We start from the raw sequence: 18578 nt of genomic DNA, 5'->3' as shown, positions 1-18578 counted from the left end.
TTAACCTAACTTTTTTCACGTGCTTTCGTCGCGACGCCGCGAAGGCGCTAGTGTCGCATCAAACAGCTGAGTGCGCGGATTGCATCTCGATACACGAGACCTTTTTATAAATCCACATTTTTGCTTTGAAAGCGTCATGATGACGAAAAATTCGACATGAATTGAATGGTGGACGTGTCATTGGTCACAGTGGTATTTCAATATAACTAAATTCTCGAGGTAATGATGAGATTATTGGATTTTCTCTTGAGGTACATTTGTCCACTATTTTTTTGCATGCCTTTTCCGGACACACTTCTTATCCTTTTTCTGTCTAATGTGCACACTCACTGTCTTCCTTTTCAGCTGGCCCCTTTTGCTATTAGAGATTCTCAAGATGATTCGTCGTCTATTTGCGACATTCATTGAACAACCCATACAGGGTCAAACAGCAGAAATTCTCCCATCCCCAAAGCCACTTTCCGGACGACAGTTTTCCAACGTCCGGCTGCAGAGTTTGTCCTGGCTCCATGGAGCAGCTCCATGCTTCCCTGTCCGGGGAGACTGTATTACAGTTATTCATGACCGCAGAGTATTCTACGAGACAGTGCTGACAAAATGTGCTTCCGCCAAAAAAAGAATCATCTTAGCTAGTTTATACTTAGGTATCGGGCAGCTAGAGACTAGTCTAATATCAGTTTTGAGAGAAAATCTACGTGAGAACAAACAGCTCAAGATAAATTTCTTGTTGGATTTCACCCGGGGAACCCGTGGACAAGTAAACTCGAGAACTACGATAATGCCCCTGATGGAGGAAAGTGATAATGTCAGCCTATCCCTCTATCACACTCCAGCTCTTCGAGGTATCACGAAGAAACTAGCTCCTCCGCGATGGAATGAACTTCTTGGACTTCAGCACATGAAGGTGTACCTCTTCGATAACTCTGTCATCATCAGTGGAGCTAATCTCTCTAACGACTACTTCACAAATCGTCAGGATCGATATATAATGATTGAGAACAAGCCACTGGCAGATTTCTATGCAGGACTTGTAAATAAGGTGCAAGAATTTAGTCTCCAAGTTTCTTCTAAAGATGCACAACCTAAGCTTCACAAATCCTGGCAGCATTTGCCATATGAAGGCACCCAGAGTGAATTTGCCCAAGAGGCCAGACATAGAATCTTCTCCTACTTCAGCGATGTGATTGAGAGACAGAATAGTGCTATGGACTTGGAAAAAGGTAACGCAATGCTAAAAGCTCATTTTTATTTCTATTGATTTTTCTATAAAGTATGACTCATGTGCACCAAATGCATGTGTATGAACTTCTTAATATTTCTGAGAATGTAGAATCTTTCTAAAGTGATTTTTATGTGCAGAAATCGCAGAAATACTGCTAACAGATATATATATTTTTTAACAATCACCTCTGTTCAGTCTATTGTATATTTTTCAATTTTGTGCTATACTGTTCGTAAATTAATTTTCCCATGTTTGATAAAAAATTCAAAAATTGATGGGCAGTTTGAGAAAATACAGAGGAATTTTATTGTTCATCTTGCCATGATTTCATTCAATTTGTAAAATGTTTCATCATAGAGTGAATCATTTGATCGAACGAGATGCAATCATCTTAAAATTATCCATAATTCATTTTCTTTTTGGTTTTTGCAAGGTCATAAGGTCGTATGCCTTTGAAAGATTTTTTTTAGTAGGGGAAGCAGGGGCAGTTAATGCATTTTTAATGACTTCCCAAATGAAACTATATAATGCAAAATTTGTTTGCATGGATTTTGGATAATTACGAAAATATACTGTAGGGGAGACAGGGGCAGATATTAGACAGGAGTAGAATTATGCCGAACGCACAATAATTTTTGTTTGTAAACATCTTTTCAAATTTACATTTGAGACAGAGCGAGATGACTAGATCTAAGTTTTATTTACTCTTACTGTAATGTTAAAAATGTGTTTACAAAACAAAGGTTATTGTGCGCTGGGAATTAGACAGTAGAAATAAAAGGTTCTTATGTCCAACGCACATTAAATTTTGTTTGTAAACATGTTTTCGTATTTTTCTATGAGAGTGAGCGAGATGACTAGATCTAGGTCTCATTCACTCTCACTGAAATGTCGAAAACGTGTTTACAAAACAAAAGTTATTGTGCGTTGAGCATTAGATTAAAATTTGATAAATCTATCAATAAAAAATAAAACTTTATCAAGTAAACATGCGAAAAAAAATTATTCGATCTGCAGGTCGAATGAAATGTAATGAGACTGGCACTTATAAACAATTGAAAGAATAATAAGTGATAGTCGATTATACACTCTTTGGTATGAATCTGTGCCAAGTTTCATCTCGATCTGCCATTTTTTTGCTATCTCTTGCAATTCAATTGAAGTTGACGCGTTAGTGCAATTTTCAAAATAGAAAATTTTGGACTTCGTGCAATAAGGTCCTGGAAATTCGGCTAAAGCCGAAAAACGGATTCAACACAAATCTCTTGAAAGCATACTGTGGTAGTATAGAAAAGAGAATAGAAGTAACAAGCGTCCATCGCCGTCTTAGCATTGGTGACCAAATTCCAGCGCAAAACAGTGCAGTGGAAAAGCTCTTTCGCAGGTTGTATATGCAAGGAGCAACACATTAAGATTGTAGGGTACGCGTTACAATAATTACGCATTCGGAGTTCAAAAATAAGAAATAAAAAAAAAAGAATTCAAGACGCCAAAAGGCTCGAATAAGTCGCTCCCTCTTCTCTCTGGGAAACTCGTTCCAGAGTCATTGCTAAGACAAAGAGTGAGGAGCTGTGAAGAATGCGACTTCCAAGAATTGCGTCGGTTGACGAAATTGAAGCACGTAGCACAAGAAATCGACTACCCGTAATTAATTAATAAATTAACTGCATTAATTTAATTTGTAATTTGTAATCATTATTTTGATTGCAATTACGTTAAACCGTCTCTCAGCTTAAGTCGTAAGTATGTTCAGCACAATATCTACTTTAGGATTCATTGTATCCCAGAAATTGTAAAAAAAAAACATGGCTTAAAGCGAGAAAAATCATTTTTATAAAGGCACCTGCGCACACACACGATTTGTCAATGTTTAAACTCCAAGTTTTAAAATACGAATTACTTGATCCTCTTCCGTGGAAAGAACTTTCTACGAATCAAGGAGAAAGATCAGGATTACAACCATGTTTTGTATTGCTTTTAGATTCCATTATGAAATTAGAATTATAGGAAGTCTTTTAGTCAATTGCATCGAAGTTAGAAGAGATTATACTTTATACAGAAGTAAATAAATATTTCCTAAAGATGTTCGTAAATGTTTGCGATTTTCCATTGGGAACTTACGAAATGCTCGTAAACCCACTAAAAAGTTCGTTAAAGTTTGATCTTTTCCAGTAAACATCCTTTATGACAAGATAATTTGTTCGTAAATATTTGTAAACACTGAAAAAATGTTCGTAAAATTTTGTCATGTGTTCGTAAAGTTTTGCCAGATAAGACTGAAATGTACGAGTAAAAATTAATGAAAGAACAAGAAATGCTCGTCAAGTGAGAATGATATGAACAATGTTTGCAAAATGGAATTCACAAACATTTTCGAGCGATTTTACCAAATAATTTTATTCTGTATAGTAGAATAAAATTAATTATGGAATAATGTATTGTCTTTTTCATGTCTGTATTTGTGTTGTGTTTTCATTCGACCTGTATAATACTTGAGTAAATTATTTTATTTCATAAAATGTAAATTCTAATTATATAATGTAGGATTTAGGGGAAACTGGGGTACCACCAAACACTTTTGAAAGATGCGATTTTGACTGAATTTCCTAAGAAAACTGTGAATTTTAGAAAAATGTTGCTTACCCCATGTTATACTCTTGGGTATAGGCTGCATATTAATGTATACAAGGATGATGTGAAGCACTTCAATTTTCCGTAAAAAGGAAAATTGTGTCACCATGCATTTTTCGATTTTTTCCAACCACCCGGGGTACCAATAAACACTTTCTGGGGCACCAAAAAACATCTCATTTTCTCACCCATTGAAGTTATTTTGGGCATTCACCCCAATTCCTAATTATAAAGAATGTATTGAAAATGTAAATAATTCTCAAAAAAGCACTGCAAAATTTAGAATTAGTGACCAAAATAGCAAAAAACTAAAGCACAGCACACCGAACATATTTGTCAATAGATTTTTCATCATTTTGACATCATTCGACTTCTGACTGGAAAGCAGCGCCACTAAAATCGTGGCAAACACTATACCTAAAGTTCAAATTTTACGCGCTCTTCTTATTATTTGTAATAAAATCGAGAAATCATTCGTCAATCCTTGATTAAAATCACTTAAGAATCATTAAGAATCATTTAATGCAAAATTGGGTTCTTGAAACTATATTTCTCTTGAGTCTTGAATGAAAATCCTATGAATGGATATAAATTTCTGAAATCGAACAAAGAGGGAGATGAAGAGTAAGAAAGATAAGAGGAAAAACTTTGCCATTCAAGCTACGCTCGCGACATCTGTAATTGTGAGAAATTTGCCTGTTTGTTGGTGCCCCAAACTCTGTTTTGTGATGGATTTTATATTCTTTTAAAAAAATGTGAACATTAATTTCTTTAGTAAATACATAAATATTATCCCAAAACATGTGGGAAAGTACTGGTGTAGTGAAATTTGATGTAACTTATTTCAGTTTTATTTTCCAGGTAGATATATAAATGACTAAAATTATCAAAATCTCACAATTTTGCGAAAAAAGATTCTTATTTCTGAACTACTTGAATTATGTGGATCATTCTTTCTCTGGACAAGCATCCCTATAGTATCTATGATTTCATGTAAGTCTCATTCTCTGAAGTCTTATACCTATTGAAAAAATCGCAGTGTTTGGTGGTACCCCTGTTTGGTGGTGCCCCAGTTTCCCCTAAGTGATTTTCAGTCTCAAGAATATCAAGAAGCAAGGGTACGACATCTTTATTCGTACTTTTATTCACTTTGTTTGCACTACTATGGGACACAAAAATGTCTAAATACTATCCAGATATATAGGGTAAATGTCCTAATTCAAAACCATTTCCAGACGTTTTAACTTTGACAGAATATTCATCACATTAAGTTCATATTTTTTCTGAAGAGAATTACATAAATTTGCTCCTTGACTCTTCTAGAATGTTACTGTTTAGTAAAAATTCTTTAGATATAATTTGAAAACTTTTTAAATACAAGAAAAATACGCGAGCGTAAAATGCTTCTATTGGAAACATATTAATCCAAATGGAGACAAGGGAAAGACATTTTGGAGACAAATAGTGTAAGTGAAACCGCGACAAGGCTTCCAAAACCTTGTTGAGTTGCTCTTGAGTGCAGGATTTGTTCTTATTCCTGGTCTTTTCTCTTTTCTCATCTAAAACAATAAGAAAATCTCTCTAAAAAAATCATATTTCCGGGGTTTCCTATTGAAGCATTTGCAGACACTTCAGAAAAACCCTCTGTTCACGAAATAGGTAATAATTTCATTTGAGAACTTCACGTACAGTTAGCAATAAAGATTAGCATTTAAATTAACTAAATTTAGCCAGAAATATAACATAAATGTTAAACAAAACGAATAAACAGTCACTTTATTGTGTTTTTTATTGGAAAACATGGTCGATCTATTAACTCTTTCGTCTCCTTTGGGACACTGGAAACCCATGGAAACAACAATTTTTTTAGACTATCTAGAATCGATAAAAATCCAATTCTTCTGGATAAGTACAAACTATAAGGATGTCCAAATCTAGGATATTTTTTGCAGGATCCTAATTAACTCCTGAGCTAAGATATTTTTGGTCAAAAATTGTGAATTTTCGATTTTCTGCTTCCTTGCAGATATTGTGACTTTTTTGATATTTCTAGACCAGAATAAGGAAAAACCTCTCGGGGCCAATAAGTATGATAACTAACAATTACAGATTACATAAATTCGAAAAACATTTTTTTCTTAAATTTTCAAAAAACTTGTTCAAACTTTATGGGTACTCTCATCCGCAAAAATCTAGAGGTCAAATATAAGGTTATCCCGCCAATGCCCGCCATTTTCTTTTTGACACCAACCTTGTAACAAAATTCCAAGCGGGAGCGAAATTTTTGCCAATATGGCCGATAATTTTGAAATTTGGCAGCGATGGAGATTGCTTTCAGGCCTTTCAGGGAAGTTTTTCCTATTCTTCCTGATTTTGGTGAATTCTGATTGTCCAGGAAGTGTCTTTTATGCTTTTGAGAAAGCTTAATGTGTCTACAATAACATCGTGTTGAAAGAAATGTGTTTTAAAGTGTTATGTGTAAAATATTATGAGGAATCTGTCGGCAAACAGGAGCTGGGTGTCTTTTTTATCACATCTGGACATCCCACAAGATACTGGTCAATAATTCACCTTGTTTTAGTTATCAACATCGTACAGGAGTCCTTTGACACGCACAAATAGTTTACAAAATCGATAATATTGGCTTTGGAAAAATTGAAGTTTGTATCCTTTGCGTTCTTTTGGGGACGAGAGTACACATGAGTTTTCCAATTTTCCAGAGGAGGAAAAAATTCTTTCTCTGTAAAAGTGTCATATTTGACCACTAAAAGAGTTACAATAAAGTGAGTTTTACTGAAATTCGTTCGCTGGATATGTTGTGGTTCGGAAAGAGTTAAAGTTTTGTCAAAGGGGGATGTTATTAACCAATTTGACAACATTTTTTCTCATATTTTACATGAAAAAAACACCTTTTTTGACAAAATTTTAACAAGATCTAGTTTTCCGCCAATTTACCAAAGTTTTTCGTGTTCAGTACGTAAGAAAAGCATTTTCACAAACCTTTCTTGTTAATTTGACAAAACTTTTTTCATTAGGATTAGGATTATAAAAAAAAAGAACAATCTACTTGACAGCATGATTATCACAAGCTGTTTGATATTTTTATACCAATGGCTTTTTTTGCGAAATAAATTACGGTATATGCTTCACAAAATATACGACATAAATATTTTAATAAAATTTGTAAATTAGTGAATTGAATTTTTTGAATTGTTTATGCAATTAAAATTCAATTTTTCCCTATAAAAAGCCAATTTTGGTTTAAATAGTAAAGCAAGTTTTGTACTAGATGCAAATTGCCCAGCTCTCCCCTACCTGTTAAATGATTGATTTGGGCTTCAATTTCAGATGCAGACACATGGATATTCCCTGTCATAGAAATGGGCCAGCTGGGGATTCACCATGACAGTGTAGTGACAAAGGCGTTATTCCAGAACTCACAGCCTAACTCTCGAATTCGAATGGCTACTGGATACTTCAATCTCACGCCCGAGTACATGAATTCAATTACTGATTGCCAAGCTGAATGTGCTATCCTCATGGCTCATCCAAATGTAAGAATTTTGGCTGTTATATCTTGACACTTTTACACCGAATATTTCCTGTGATTTTTTTTTGCAGGCAAATGGTTTCAAAGGTGCTAAAGGACCTGCCGGTGGAATTCCAGATGCTTATACATTAATTGCCAGACAGTTTTATGAGAAACTGAAAGCAGCAAAGCAAGATCATCGCGTTAGTTTGTTTGAATATCAGCAACCAGGATGGACGTATCATGCCAAAGGACTATGGTACTATCTTCCCAACTCGTCTCTGCCTTCAATGACCCTGATTGGCTCTTCCAATTTCGGAGAGAGGTCTGTAAATCGAGACTTAGAGACGCAAGTGTGCATTGTGACGGAGAATGAGGATCTACAGAAGCGCCTTGAGGCAGAATGTCAAAATCTCTATCGATTAGGATCAGCAGCTGAGTCAGAAATTACAAAACGAGAAATTCCGAGGTGGGTGAGAGGGGTTGTATCCGTGTTCAAAAACTTCTTCTAAATTAGCTCGCTTTCATGAACCTAGTCAATAAATTTCAACCAATTATAGAGAACAAATAAATTGATTATAATTCACAATATCTCATATGTTTATTCATAAGAGATGAGATTTTTTTTTCTTATTACAAAAAGATTGGGAGGTTTACTTAAATGTATTTATTGAAATGCTCACATTGGACAGACTAATGTGAGAAAATAAATTATGGTCACGTCAAAGAGGTAAATCCATCAATTTCACATTGTTTTTTTTTCTTCTTTCATAATTTCGAAATTCTATACTTTAACTTTGTCTTTTGTCATTTTTAGCAAATTTTTATCTCATATCATCTTTCCTTAATTTTCTCAATTATTGTAATCTCTAAACCACAAAAAACTGTACTTCACAATATTTAATTAACAATAATTTTTTTTGTTGGAAAAGAAAATCTTAAAATTTAGTTTTTAAAAAAAATTATAATGCCAAAAATTGCTTATACGATCGAATTTGCTCCTTATCTTATTACTCGAGAAATATGAGGGAGGAAAAAGCCTTAAATATATTATACCAATAAAATGATATTTAATCCGAGGAGATCTCTCCAAGAAGAAGCCTCAGAATCTTGGAGATCGCGCTGAGATTTACTTCAGAAGACACAAAGAAAAATCTACATGACGAAGACCTTCTCGATTTTTGGCTGACAAAATGTCTGATTTGTGACTGGACAAACAATTATGCCATTCTCCTTTGTGATGTGCGGCAATGCCTGTAAAGAGAGTCACAGAACAAATTGAAAGTCAATTAGAGATGTGTCACTTGCTGCATTATCATTTTCATCGGATTGTCGCTTCAATTAGCTAATATCGAACCTGCAAATATAATTTGTTTTTTTTTTATCCTTTTACTTAAGGGGTTATATGGGTCTCTCAGGTCAAAAAAATCATTTTTTTTTATTTTATAGTATAACATTTGAAAAATATTTTCTGAAAATTACAAGTCAATCGGAGTAAAACTCGGAGGTAGAGCAGTTTTAGGGTAGTATGCACAGTAACAACTTATTTATTAGGCTTATTTATTAATTAATCAGAAAACCTATGCAGAGACACAGAAAATGACGTCCTGAAAGCTCTGTTAATAAATCAGTGGGTTTCCTCAATCTACCGCCCGAGGGCAGAAATAGTGCTGAGAGAAACTTGAGAGGTTTCTAAGATTAAAGAATTTTGTACATTTTGATACATCCAAAAAATTATTTTTTGGGTTTATTTTAGGGTTTTTCACTGTAAGACGTTGAAAATCTTTTTTGTGATGTATGAGCATTTATTTTCTTTATGGATTTCGCAAAGAAAATGTTACTAATTTGTGGAAGAAAATGTGCATTCGTTTTTTATAACATGAACCCTAAGAAATTTTTTATACAAATTTGATGAAAAAAATAATGAATAATCAGAAAATATTATAGAGCAAAATCAGAATATACGACGAATTTGAAAATATTCATAAATTAATTGAAAGAATGGCTCAATTTTTGGTTAGATAAAAATCACTCATTAATGCTTCAAAAAGAAAGATTGAACAAATTTAGAAACGAAAATTTATAAAATTTGCAGTAAATATAATATAGGAAAGGTAATCTGATTATTATTTGTCAAATGAGGTTTATGTGTTAACTAAATCTTTGATAAAAATCGTTAAGATCCAAAAAATCTCTTTGAAAAATATAAAATTAGTTGCTTTTGCCTTTTGTTATTATCATATAATTACAAAAAAATGAAAGTTTCTTAAAGAGTTTCATCAAAAATATTTTGCTTGATTTTAAGGCGATCACCTGAAAAACTGCGTAAAACCACACAAATCGTAATTTACTGCATGAAATTTATCAATTATTAATATTTTATCTACTTAATTTGACGATAATAAGTGTAAGAAGCTTCTCTCGAGGAGCATGTTTATAAATTAAAAATTTTATTAGTTAATAAAATGTCAGGTTTTGTGCATAGGAACACTTATTAATTTGAAATTAAGCTTTTAACAGCCATTTTAATAAGTAACTTATTTATAAATAAGTAAGCTGGTTACTGTGCATAGGTTTTCTTATTTATTAACGAATTAATAAATCAACTGGTTACTGTACATACCCCCCTTAGTTATGCATTCCGCTTGCGCGCGTATATTGTTGTAAAACTTTAAACGCGTTTTTCTCAAAACACCGTTTTATAATGCGGTAGTGAAGATTACTCAGAATCTACTGAACCGATCTTTCTGAAATTTTGCATACTTGTTTTGAGAAGTATTATCTAGGTTTGAACGTAGGATTTGCACTTCTTTTAATCAGTATCATTTTTACAATACAAATTGTGTTGAAAAATAGGGTAAAATTGATACGTTTTTACAAAAACTTTTGCCAAAAATCCAAATTTTGTTTTTTTTTTTTTAAATCATTCATCCAGGGGTCCAACTAATCCTCTAACAGAGTATATTTAGTTTTTTGATTTCAGATGAACCTACTGGGAGAAATCCTGCCTACCGCAAGGTCTGTTTTTTCAGGAATGGTTTCGAAAATCAGCTACCAACGGTTGAATTTTCAATTTTTTTCATTTTTTTAAAATTCTATTCTAAATTACTCGTTCATATCCCAAAAGTTGGAAGTTCTAAAATATTTTCGACACAATAAATTATTATCTGAAAAATGCCTATTCTTGACCTGAGAGACCCATGTAACCCCTTAAGGGGTTACATAGGTCAATTTGACAAAAAAAACAGCATATTTTTCTCTAATATTTTTCAACAGATTAAAAAAACATTTAATTTAAGCACTTAAGCAGCGTATAAAAGTACAACATTTAAAGAATTTTTTTCACTGAAATTTTCAATTAGAATTTTTGAAAATTCAGATTTTAGGAACAGGTTTTCGGAGACCTCATTTGAAATCCGAAAACTAAATATTTCCTCTTAGCTAATGATTTAAGCTAGTTCTTGAACGAAGGATTTATTAAAAAAATTTTGAATTTTTGGGAGAATTTTATACAAAAAAATCGTTTTTGATGTATTTTGCACCACGTTTCGTTTTGTAAGATAAGTTGTGATCAAGTAAACATAAAATTCTTCGTTCAAGAACTAGCTTAATTCATCAGCTAACGGGAAATTACTAGCGTTTTTAATATTAGATTAAAAAAATTAAAAAAAGATAAACAAAACTTGTAAAACGTCTTATATCTAACCTTCGAAAATCAAACAGAGTCTGAGTTAGTGTATTTTTTATCTCTATGAACGATAGGGACAAAAATAGCCCAAAAATTTAAGTAATTTTTCTGACGATACCAATGACTAATAATTTTCACTCTAACGAAAAATATTATGTTTGAGTATTGTAGTTTTTATAGCCAAAATGGTTTTGCTTAAAAAAACTGAAAGTATAAAAAAATTAAAATTAATATTCAATATGATTCAATACGCCATTATTGAGCTTAAATATTTATCATATAGCAAATAGGTGGACACTTGCAAAAAATATCCTAGATTCCTTCAACCTTCTACTTTGCAATTACGTATAGGCATAAGAAAAACAAATACTTTAGGTGGTCAGGAGAAATTATTTTCTTTATGGGACACAGGTGTTCCAATCGTCCTTAAAGGGTTACGTTTTCTTTACACACGTAACCCCTCAATGTACAGTAGATTTTTGCTAGATTCTAATGCCTTACGCAAAAATGTAAAATCAAATTAGATCCTGAAAGCCATTAAAAATTCTAACTTGTAAATTTTTCTTTTTGCAAATAAGGATAATCCTATAGGATTAAGGAGACTCTACCTGCAAATTTTTTGTTCTATCTTCTTTCCGAATCAGTTTTTACTCATCATTATTTTTCATTTCCAATTTGTTTATAGAACGAGTTCCTGTTATTTAGAATCCATTTTCAAATTGCAATGATTCAGTAAATTGGTACATAATAACAAGAGAAACTGTGATAAAGTTTAAGATAGAAAAATTTAAAATTAAAAGAACAATTAGCAGATATTACTTGATAAAAATCTCGAAACTATTTTTAACAATTGCAGAAATGGTTAAATTATCATAATCATTACAATATTTAAACGAACCAAATAAATTACGATAATTGGTAGCTTGAGAATTTCCCCATAATTGCTTTTGATTGCAATCGTTCGAGTATTTTTATGTGATATGCTAACAATAAGAAAAATAATAGCAAAAAATAAAATTTTCTGTAATATTGTAATAATAAATCCTCAAGAAGTGATTGCCTAATATTTGCTATTATTAATAAAATGTTAATCCATGGAAGAAAAGGATATTTGTATCTAATTCGAATATTTCAGAATAAGAATCCAATTATGAAATACGACAACAGCTGATTGAAACAACAAGACTGTGAATGAATGGGCGTCATTTTGTTGCGAGCTGACAGAAATAATAAAATTGGAAGGGAAGATTCCTACCTGTTGTCCAAAAATTTGTCCATTGGGCAGCATCATGGGCAAGTTGTGCTCATTGAGTGGCTTCCCGGTCACACGGCAAATGAGTCGGCTCTGGGCACAATGAGAATATGGCAAATTCTCAGCGATCTCGTTGAAATTCTCCTGGCACACGGGGCAGCTGATGTTCTTTGAGCCATTGGAGTAGCACTGTGGGGTCTTCAGGGCCGACAGTCCCGCCTGAACAGCCACAGAGAGAACAGACTGTGTAGCCAGCTGGAAGAGACGATAGTTCTCCATGCGGAAATTGAGCACTAGATCATTCCAGCGTTGGGTGTCAAATAGTGATTTGTACGGTTCAATTTCGGTGGTGACTGGAAATGCTAGTAGGCCCATACACTGCCTGATCTCCCTGAGTTGCTCCATGCCAAAGTCTGGAAAATATTTCCTGGCATGCTTTACAGCATCCAGGCGTCTGTCTTGACGCACAAGCTCCACAAATTCCTGCATTCGCAGCTGAAATTCAATATTAGAGGAGATCTTCCGGAGCTTGGATTTGTTGTCATTGCACCAGATCATGCACTTGGTAGTCTTGTGATTTGCCAGATCCTGCTCAACTTCGCGCGATGTCTGGAAAATGTCCAAATTGGTGAGGTCACGAATGCCACTTCTGATGGCCAAACGTTCAGCCGATTCATAGTAACCCAGACGCAAAAAATGCTCAACAATCATGCGATCAAGGCGTGTCTTCTTCCACTGATTCGTGGCTGCTAGCTGAACTTCGACATCTGGATTGGCAACGACGTTCTGCTTGAGGTGCTCAAGGCGACGTTTACAGACATATCCAGCAGAAATCTCTTCCGAAATACTCTCCTCTGCTTTGCGCTTCAGCACCTGAAGACGCTCCACAACACCACCCAGGAGACGTGAGATCTCCCCAGCTGACCCGTTCACCAGCCCTTTCTCCAGCTCCGATGCCACATTCTGTATCTGATTGAGCTCTTTGTCCAGGGTCTTCTGGGCAATTCTGAATTTTTTGTTGAGAATCTCATACGGTACCTAAGTAGTCAAATGCGTAGAACAAAAACAAAAAAAAAAGATAATTTGTTGAGAACAAAAAGCAACGAAAAATTCCACAATTTGAGGGTAAAAATAGAAATTCCACTGCAGCAAAAATTTTGTTGGAGAGTGTTTTACTCATTTTACTGATGAAATGGCAGCAAGTGACCTCGGTTAGAAAAAATGCCTTCAAACGCCCTAAAAGCAGATTTGTGAATGGTTTTGCCAACTTACCTTGAGTGTTGGATGCTCCATGGCCCTTATCTCAGACATTACGGGTCGATTCAAAGGATGGCAGGGTAAGAAAAATCCAATCAATTGGGTGCTCCTTTATCTTCTTTTACTCAGGAAAATTTCTTTTACGACGCAAAACTACAACTGACGTAGCTACCACGTCGAACTTTTACTCTACCCGAGGTTTACTAAACTTTGAAATATCCGTTATAGTTTTGGTCAAAAAAATTGGTTGTTTGGTAATGTTTTTTCACTTTTTTCAAATTCTTTGAGAGTACGGGAAAAAGCACAAAAGTTGTTTTTTCTTTATTGTTTTCTCGAGTATTTAATCGAATCTATATCTTCTTCGTCTTTTTCCTGCACAAAAAAGATTATAAAATGCAAAATTAGTTTGAAAAATGCCCAATTTCGGAATTTTGGGTATTGTTTTGCATCGGGCACTTTGGATATTTGGTGGGGATTTTTTTCGGAAAATTGCATGTGGCAACCCTCGGCATGGCCGCTCGAAACCCTATAAGAAAAATCCGGCGCGATCCAATGGAAATTCCATTGGTAACAGAATGGAATGTTCCATGCGTCCACTTGGTGAAATCCACCCTTTATCCCCCTGGATTCCCCTGTAGAAGTACATTGTAATTTTGCATTGGCGCGTCACGCAATTTCCATGGGTATCTACCAGCCTCGGTGGTGGTGTTATCCAGTGGAAATCCATGGGCATTCCCGTTGAAATTCTAAGGCTGCCGCATGGTAATTTCCACTGGTACTCTATGGGAAATCCATGAGTACTCTCGGAAAATTGGCCGGTATTTTCCCATGGGACACCAAGGTAATTCCTGTGGTAAGTTCCGTACCTGGGAGGGGTAATTTCCACTGGTACTCCACTGGCACTCCATGGGTGATCTCGGAAAACCGGCCGGTGTTTTCCCATGGGATACCAATGGCAACCCAGTGGTAACTGCTTTACCTGGGCGGGGTAATTTCCACTGGTACACCATGAGCACTCCATGGGTGATCTAGGAAAGCTAAGCGGTGTTTTCCCGTGGGATACCAATGGAATTCCTGTGGTAAGTGCCATACCTGGGCCGGGTAATTTCCACTGGTACTCCACTGGCACTCCATGGGTGATCTCGGAAAACCAACCGGTATTTTCGCATGGGATACCAATGGAATCCACATGGTAAGAGCTGTACCATGGCATTCCACTGGCAGACCATTGCGTTGGAAATTCATGGATGTTAAGAAATGTTTCCTCTTGATGACTTGGTGCTGGAAGAGAGCAAAGGCGATGCAACAGAAGATCCTCTTTTATCACTATACTCTTCGAATGCGGCGAAAGTATTGTCATATCGATGATACTAAGAATCTCTTGGAGTTGACATGTTAATTCTATGCGACCTTCTTTTTTTTATGCCTAATGAAATATCTCCATTCTATCAAAGAATATACTTTTCTGTAAGCGTTCAGGCAATTTTTGTACTTCAGATTATCGTTCAAGCTTGAGACTAAAGTAATAACACTGGTCATATATAGCAGAGAACATTTTATTTCATGTTTTAACTTCACTTTTTTAATAAAATATTAAAAAAAAATTAATACATTTAATTTCAAAAAATCTAATTAAACTTCAAATTAATTTAATGTTTAAATACATATATAAAAAATATTGATGTGATTGAAAAATTATTTACATTATAATGAATTACAAAAGAAGCAGGAATCGTTGATCACCTAGAAAGAAAATTTGAAAAAACGTAACCGTTATTAGCCACTCATCCAAATTTTCATGAACATGACTTGATTTTTAGAGATAGTTATGCCTTGCTAATTTACGTAAATAAATGTGCACGCTGAAATTCCCCATTGACTAATATTAAATAATGCTGGCGTGACATTCCATGAAGGAACTGGGCCTTCCCGCAAGGGGATTTCTAGACATGAATTATTATTTTTTCTTGTACGGGATGAGGTTGTCAGTCCCATGCCCGTGGAATAAAGTGCAGTGAAGCTCACTGGATGCAATCCGAACACCTTTAACGCCAGAAAAATTCCTGGTGACCTATAGAGGACTCGAACCCGGGACACTTGCATAATAGAGCGAGTGCTCTACCACTTGACCCATTGAGTGCCAAATATTCCATTGAATAATGGCTCTAAAAAATTAACCACAGCATATAAAAAATACAAATATTTTCGGAAATATAATTTTATTGGGATTTCTCTGAAATTTTGGTTTTTTTTTAGACCAATGGCTTCTCGCCGCATTTTTTTTAATATTCCCTTCATTAAGGAGTTGACGACAAAGCCATTTCCACGATAATGGATCGTTTTCTTCCACCTCCTCGCAAAATCCGCCGAATTTTCGGCTGTCTCGCCTTCTTCCAGAGATTTGTCTTCAAAATTACCCAGTATTTCTCAATCTTCCGGACTGCAGGACAGGTTAAACATCTTTCCCACAGCCTTAGAATTGGAATCCTTTGAAAAGATGATCGTTGTGTTTCCGGGACCTTGTTTTAATACGTTGACGGTGTTTGCCGGTTCGATGGGGAGCAGCCTAAGTTTTATAGGTTACGAAACCATTCCTCTTTTTGTTTTTATAGACCAAGCTCCATAAAAAAAAGAATAAAAAAGGTATATATTAAAGAGTAAAAGAGTATCTAGTAAAGAGTAAAATAGGAAAAAGGATACTTACTAAAATAATCAAAATGTTCACTTAATTTCACTTCGAAAGTACAAATCGACAGGTCCGGAGGCGTCGATAAGCTTGTGGCGAGAATTATCGACACTAGCGACAAAAATGCAAGTTATTATCTCGATTGTCCATTAAACCTTCTGCGTCTGACTGCATATCATACGAATCGAAAATTCATCGTGCACACACTACTTTAATTTACTACAATATTGCTATTGTATGTTTTTTTTATAATTTGGTAGACTACAAATTATTAAAGACACTCACCTTACACAGCTTACGATTCAGACGATAAATAGATGTATGAGTAGATTCAGACGATTTCAAATCTCGCTGAGTATATGGCCCAGGTACTGCTGAAGTGTTCTTTGGTAATGGAATTGCTGGCGTTGCCTTCTTACGCTTTCTGCATGGCCTATTACTGTCTTTGATTTGACCGACTATTTTGGCACAGGACTTCATCGCCTTATCGTGTATAATATGGTCTATAAAATATGAAAAGCTTATTTATTTTATTTGTCTATACAAATAATACAAATCCATTTCTATACACGAAGCCCATATTGTTCAGGGCTTCTCTCCTATTTCTTCCAGAAAATCGTAGATATTGTATAGGATTTCCTTGATCATTTTATTGAATGTACCCAAAATACTAACGCTGATCAGATTATTCTTCATACTTTCACAAGGAAATCCCCTAAATTCTTAGGATTGTGTTGTAAATTTTCATAAATATCCAAGATAAAAGTGTTTGTTGTAAGATTTACCAGAGAAGGGAAGCAGTGTGAGCCTCCTTATCAACATGGGTGTCTACGATATATTTAACAAAATATACAAGAAAATCCCAAAAATCTCACGATTTCTGCGGAAACGCAGTAAAAATCTTCTGAACAATAAAATAAAATTTAAAAAAATGAGAATATTTTACAAAATATATAAGAAAAATCTAAGAAAATCTTTGCATTTTTGGAGGAAGTAGGAAAAATCTCTTGTTCATTATAGCTTTCTTGGGTATTTCCAACAAAATATACAAGAAAAAATTTTGCATGACTTTCCGGAAAGCGAAAAAACAGCAATAAAATGGATTTTATGTGCTGTTAAATTGTGAATATATAAAGAAAAAATCGGCGCGATCCAATGGAAATTCTACTGGTAACAGAGTGGAATTATCCATGCGTCCGCTTGGTGAAATCCACCATTAGTCCGCCTGGACTCCACTGGTGAAGTAAATTGGAATTTTGTATTGACGCGTCACGCAGTTTCCATGGGTATCTACCAGCCTCGGTGGTGGTATTATCCACTGGATATACAAATATCTCAACTAATTTTGAAAATATTCAAGAAAAACTTGTGGCTCAAAGTTGATCTTTTCTAAATGGCGTCTTACCTTGTCAACACAAAGAATGAGACGGAGAAGATGATCTTTTCTGTGTTTCGCTCACTAAATCTCTTTATTTCGTATTAAAAACCGTGTCACTTTATTTAACTAGTTCTACTGTTCATCCCGCACACTTTTGTCACTGGTTTTTCAAAGTTTTTATTGTATTTTTTCACAAATAACTGCACAAGAACCATATTCATCACGACTTCCAGAAAAATCCGTCAGCAATGCGCGTGCGCTGAAATGGCGTTGTTACTCATCGAACGCACCATCGACTCTTCGATTACATTTGAAATATCAGAGACCGTTGTGGTAAATTCTTTCGATTAATATAAAAATAGGCATATCGCAGCTCGCAGTGATCGCAGAATTCTTTTTTTTTTTTTTTGAATAAAATAGAACACTGGAACTTTCCATGGTGCTTCACATAAATTCTTCTGGAATTTTCCACCTGCAAGTAGTAATTCACCACTTTGAAGTTTCTATGGGAAAACCTTCGGACTGCCCATGGTGATTTCCGTCCATCACCAGGGAAAATTTCACTGTTGTTTCACTCATATAACCGTGGTGAGAAACCACAGGATTACCAGTGGATATTACCATGTGTATGAGTGTATATAACCATGGGAGAACCAAGGGTCTTCCACTGGATATTTACACTGGTATATTCCACTGGTACTCCACATGAATTCCTTTGGGATTTTCCATCTGAAAGTTGGAATTTTCCACCTGGAACTTTCTACGGGAAAACCCTTGGACTACCCATGGTGATATCCACTCATCACCCTGGAAATTTCCACTCTCATTCCACTCATACAACCATGGTGGAAAACCAGAGGATTGCCAGTGGAAATTTCCAGGGGGTATCACTGAAAAATCCCTTAGGAAACCCCATGGACTACCACTGGATATTG

At 34.9% G+C, this 18578-nt stretch overlaps 2 protein-coding genes and 1 long non-coding RNA gene across 3 annotated transcripts; 1 reads left to right on the top strand and 2 right to left on the bottom strand.

Moving 5' to 3' along the window:
• Positions 1-34: 34 nt before the first annotated feature.
• On the top strand, positions 35-8125 carry LOC129802843 (CDP-diacylglycerol--glycerol-3-phosphate 3-phosphatidyltransferase, mitochondrial). Its single transcript, XM_055848979.1, has 4 exons — positions 35-251; positions 346-1220; positions 7202-7407; positions 7475-8125. The coding sequence occupies exons 1-4, from the start codon at positions 223-225 to the stop codon at positions 7892-7894; spliced, it is 1530 nt and encodes a 509-aa protein (XP_055704954.1). The 5' UTR covers positions 35-222; the 3' UTR covers positions 7895-8125.
• On the bottom strand, positions 7959-14019 carry LOC129802846 (E3 ubiquitin-protein transferase MAEA). The gene is made up of 3 exons (XM_055848993.1): positions 13595-14019; positions 12326-13360; positions 7959-8636 (listed from the first exon to the last, which is right to left on the bottom strand). The coding sequence occupies exons 1-3, from the start codon at positions 13631-13633 to the stop codon at positions 8538-8540; spliced, it is 1173 nt and encodes a 390-aa protein (XP_055704968.1). The 5' UTR covers positions 13634-14019; the 3' UTR covers positions 7959-8537.
• A 1239-nt stretch (positions 14020-15258) lies between these two features.
• On the bottom strand, positions 15259-17808 carry LOC129802841 (uncharacterized). Its single transcript, XR_008751826.1, has 3 exons — positions 17671-17808; positions 16551-16768; positions 15259-15322 (listed from the first exon to the last, which is right to left on the bottom strand). It is a non-coding gene; the product is annotated as an uncharacterized LOC129802841 (long non-coding RNA).
• Positions 17809-18578: the final 770 nt, after the last annotated feature.

This window comes from Phlebotomus papatasi, chromosome 1 (genome assembly GCF_024763615.1).
Source record: "Phlebotomus papatasi isolate M1 chromosome 1, Ppap_2.1, whole genome shotgun sequence".
Classification (NCBI taxonomy): domain Eukaryota; kingdom Metazoa; phylum Arthropoda; class Insecta; order Diptera; family Psychodidae; genus Phlebotomus; species Phlebotomus papatasi.
The sequence above is the reverse complement of the archived record's forward strand: the minus strand, read 5'-3'. Positions and strand labels throughout refer to the sequence as shown.

Excerpts from the sequence above, each read along its gene's own strand:
- LOC129802846 (XM_055848993.1), bottom strand. The coding sequence starts at position 13,633 with ATGTCTGAGATAAGGGCCATGGAGCATCCAACACTCAAG. Across the intron at positions 13,361-13,594 it reads TGGAGCATCCAACACTCAAG|GTACCGTATGAGATTCTCAA; the intron begins GTAAGTTGGCAA and ends TTGACTACTTAG. Across the intron at positions 8,637-12,325 it reads GACAAATTTTTGGACAACAG|GCATTGCCGCACATCACAAA; the intron begins GTAGGAATCTTC and ends CTCTCTTTACAG.
- LOC129802843 (XM_055848979.1), top strand. The coding sequence starts at position 223 with ATGATGAGATTATTGGATTTTCTCTTGAG. Across the intron at positions 252-345 it reads TTATTGGATTTTCTCTTGAG|CTGGCCCCTTTTGCTATTAG; the intron begins GTACATTTGTCC and ends CTTCCTTTTCAG. Across the intron at positions 7,408-7,474 it reads TCCTCATGGCTCATCCAAAT|GCAAATGGTTTCAAAGGTGC; the intron begins GTAAGAATTTTG and ends TTTTTTTTGCAG.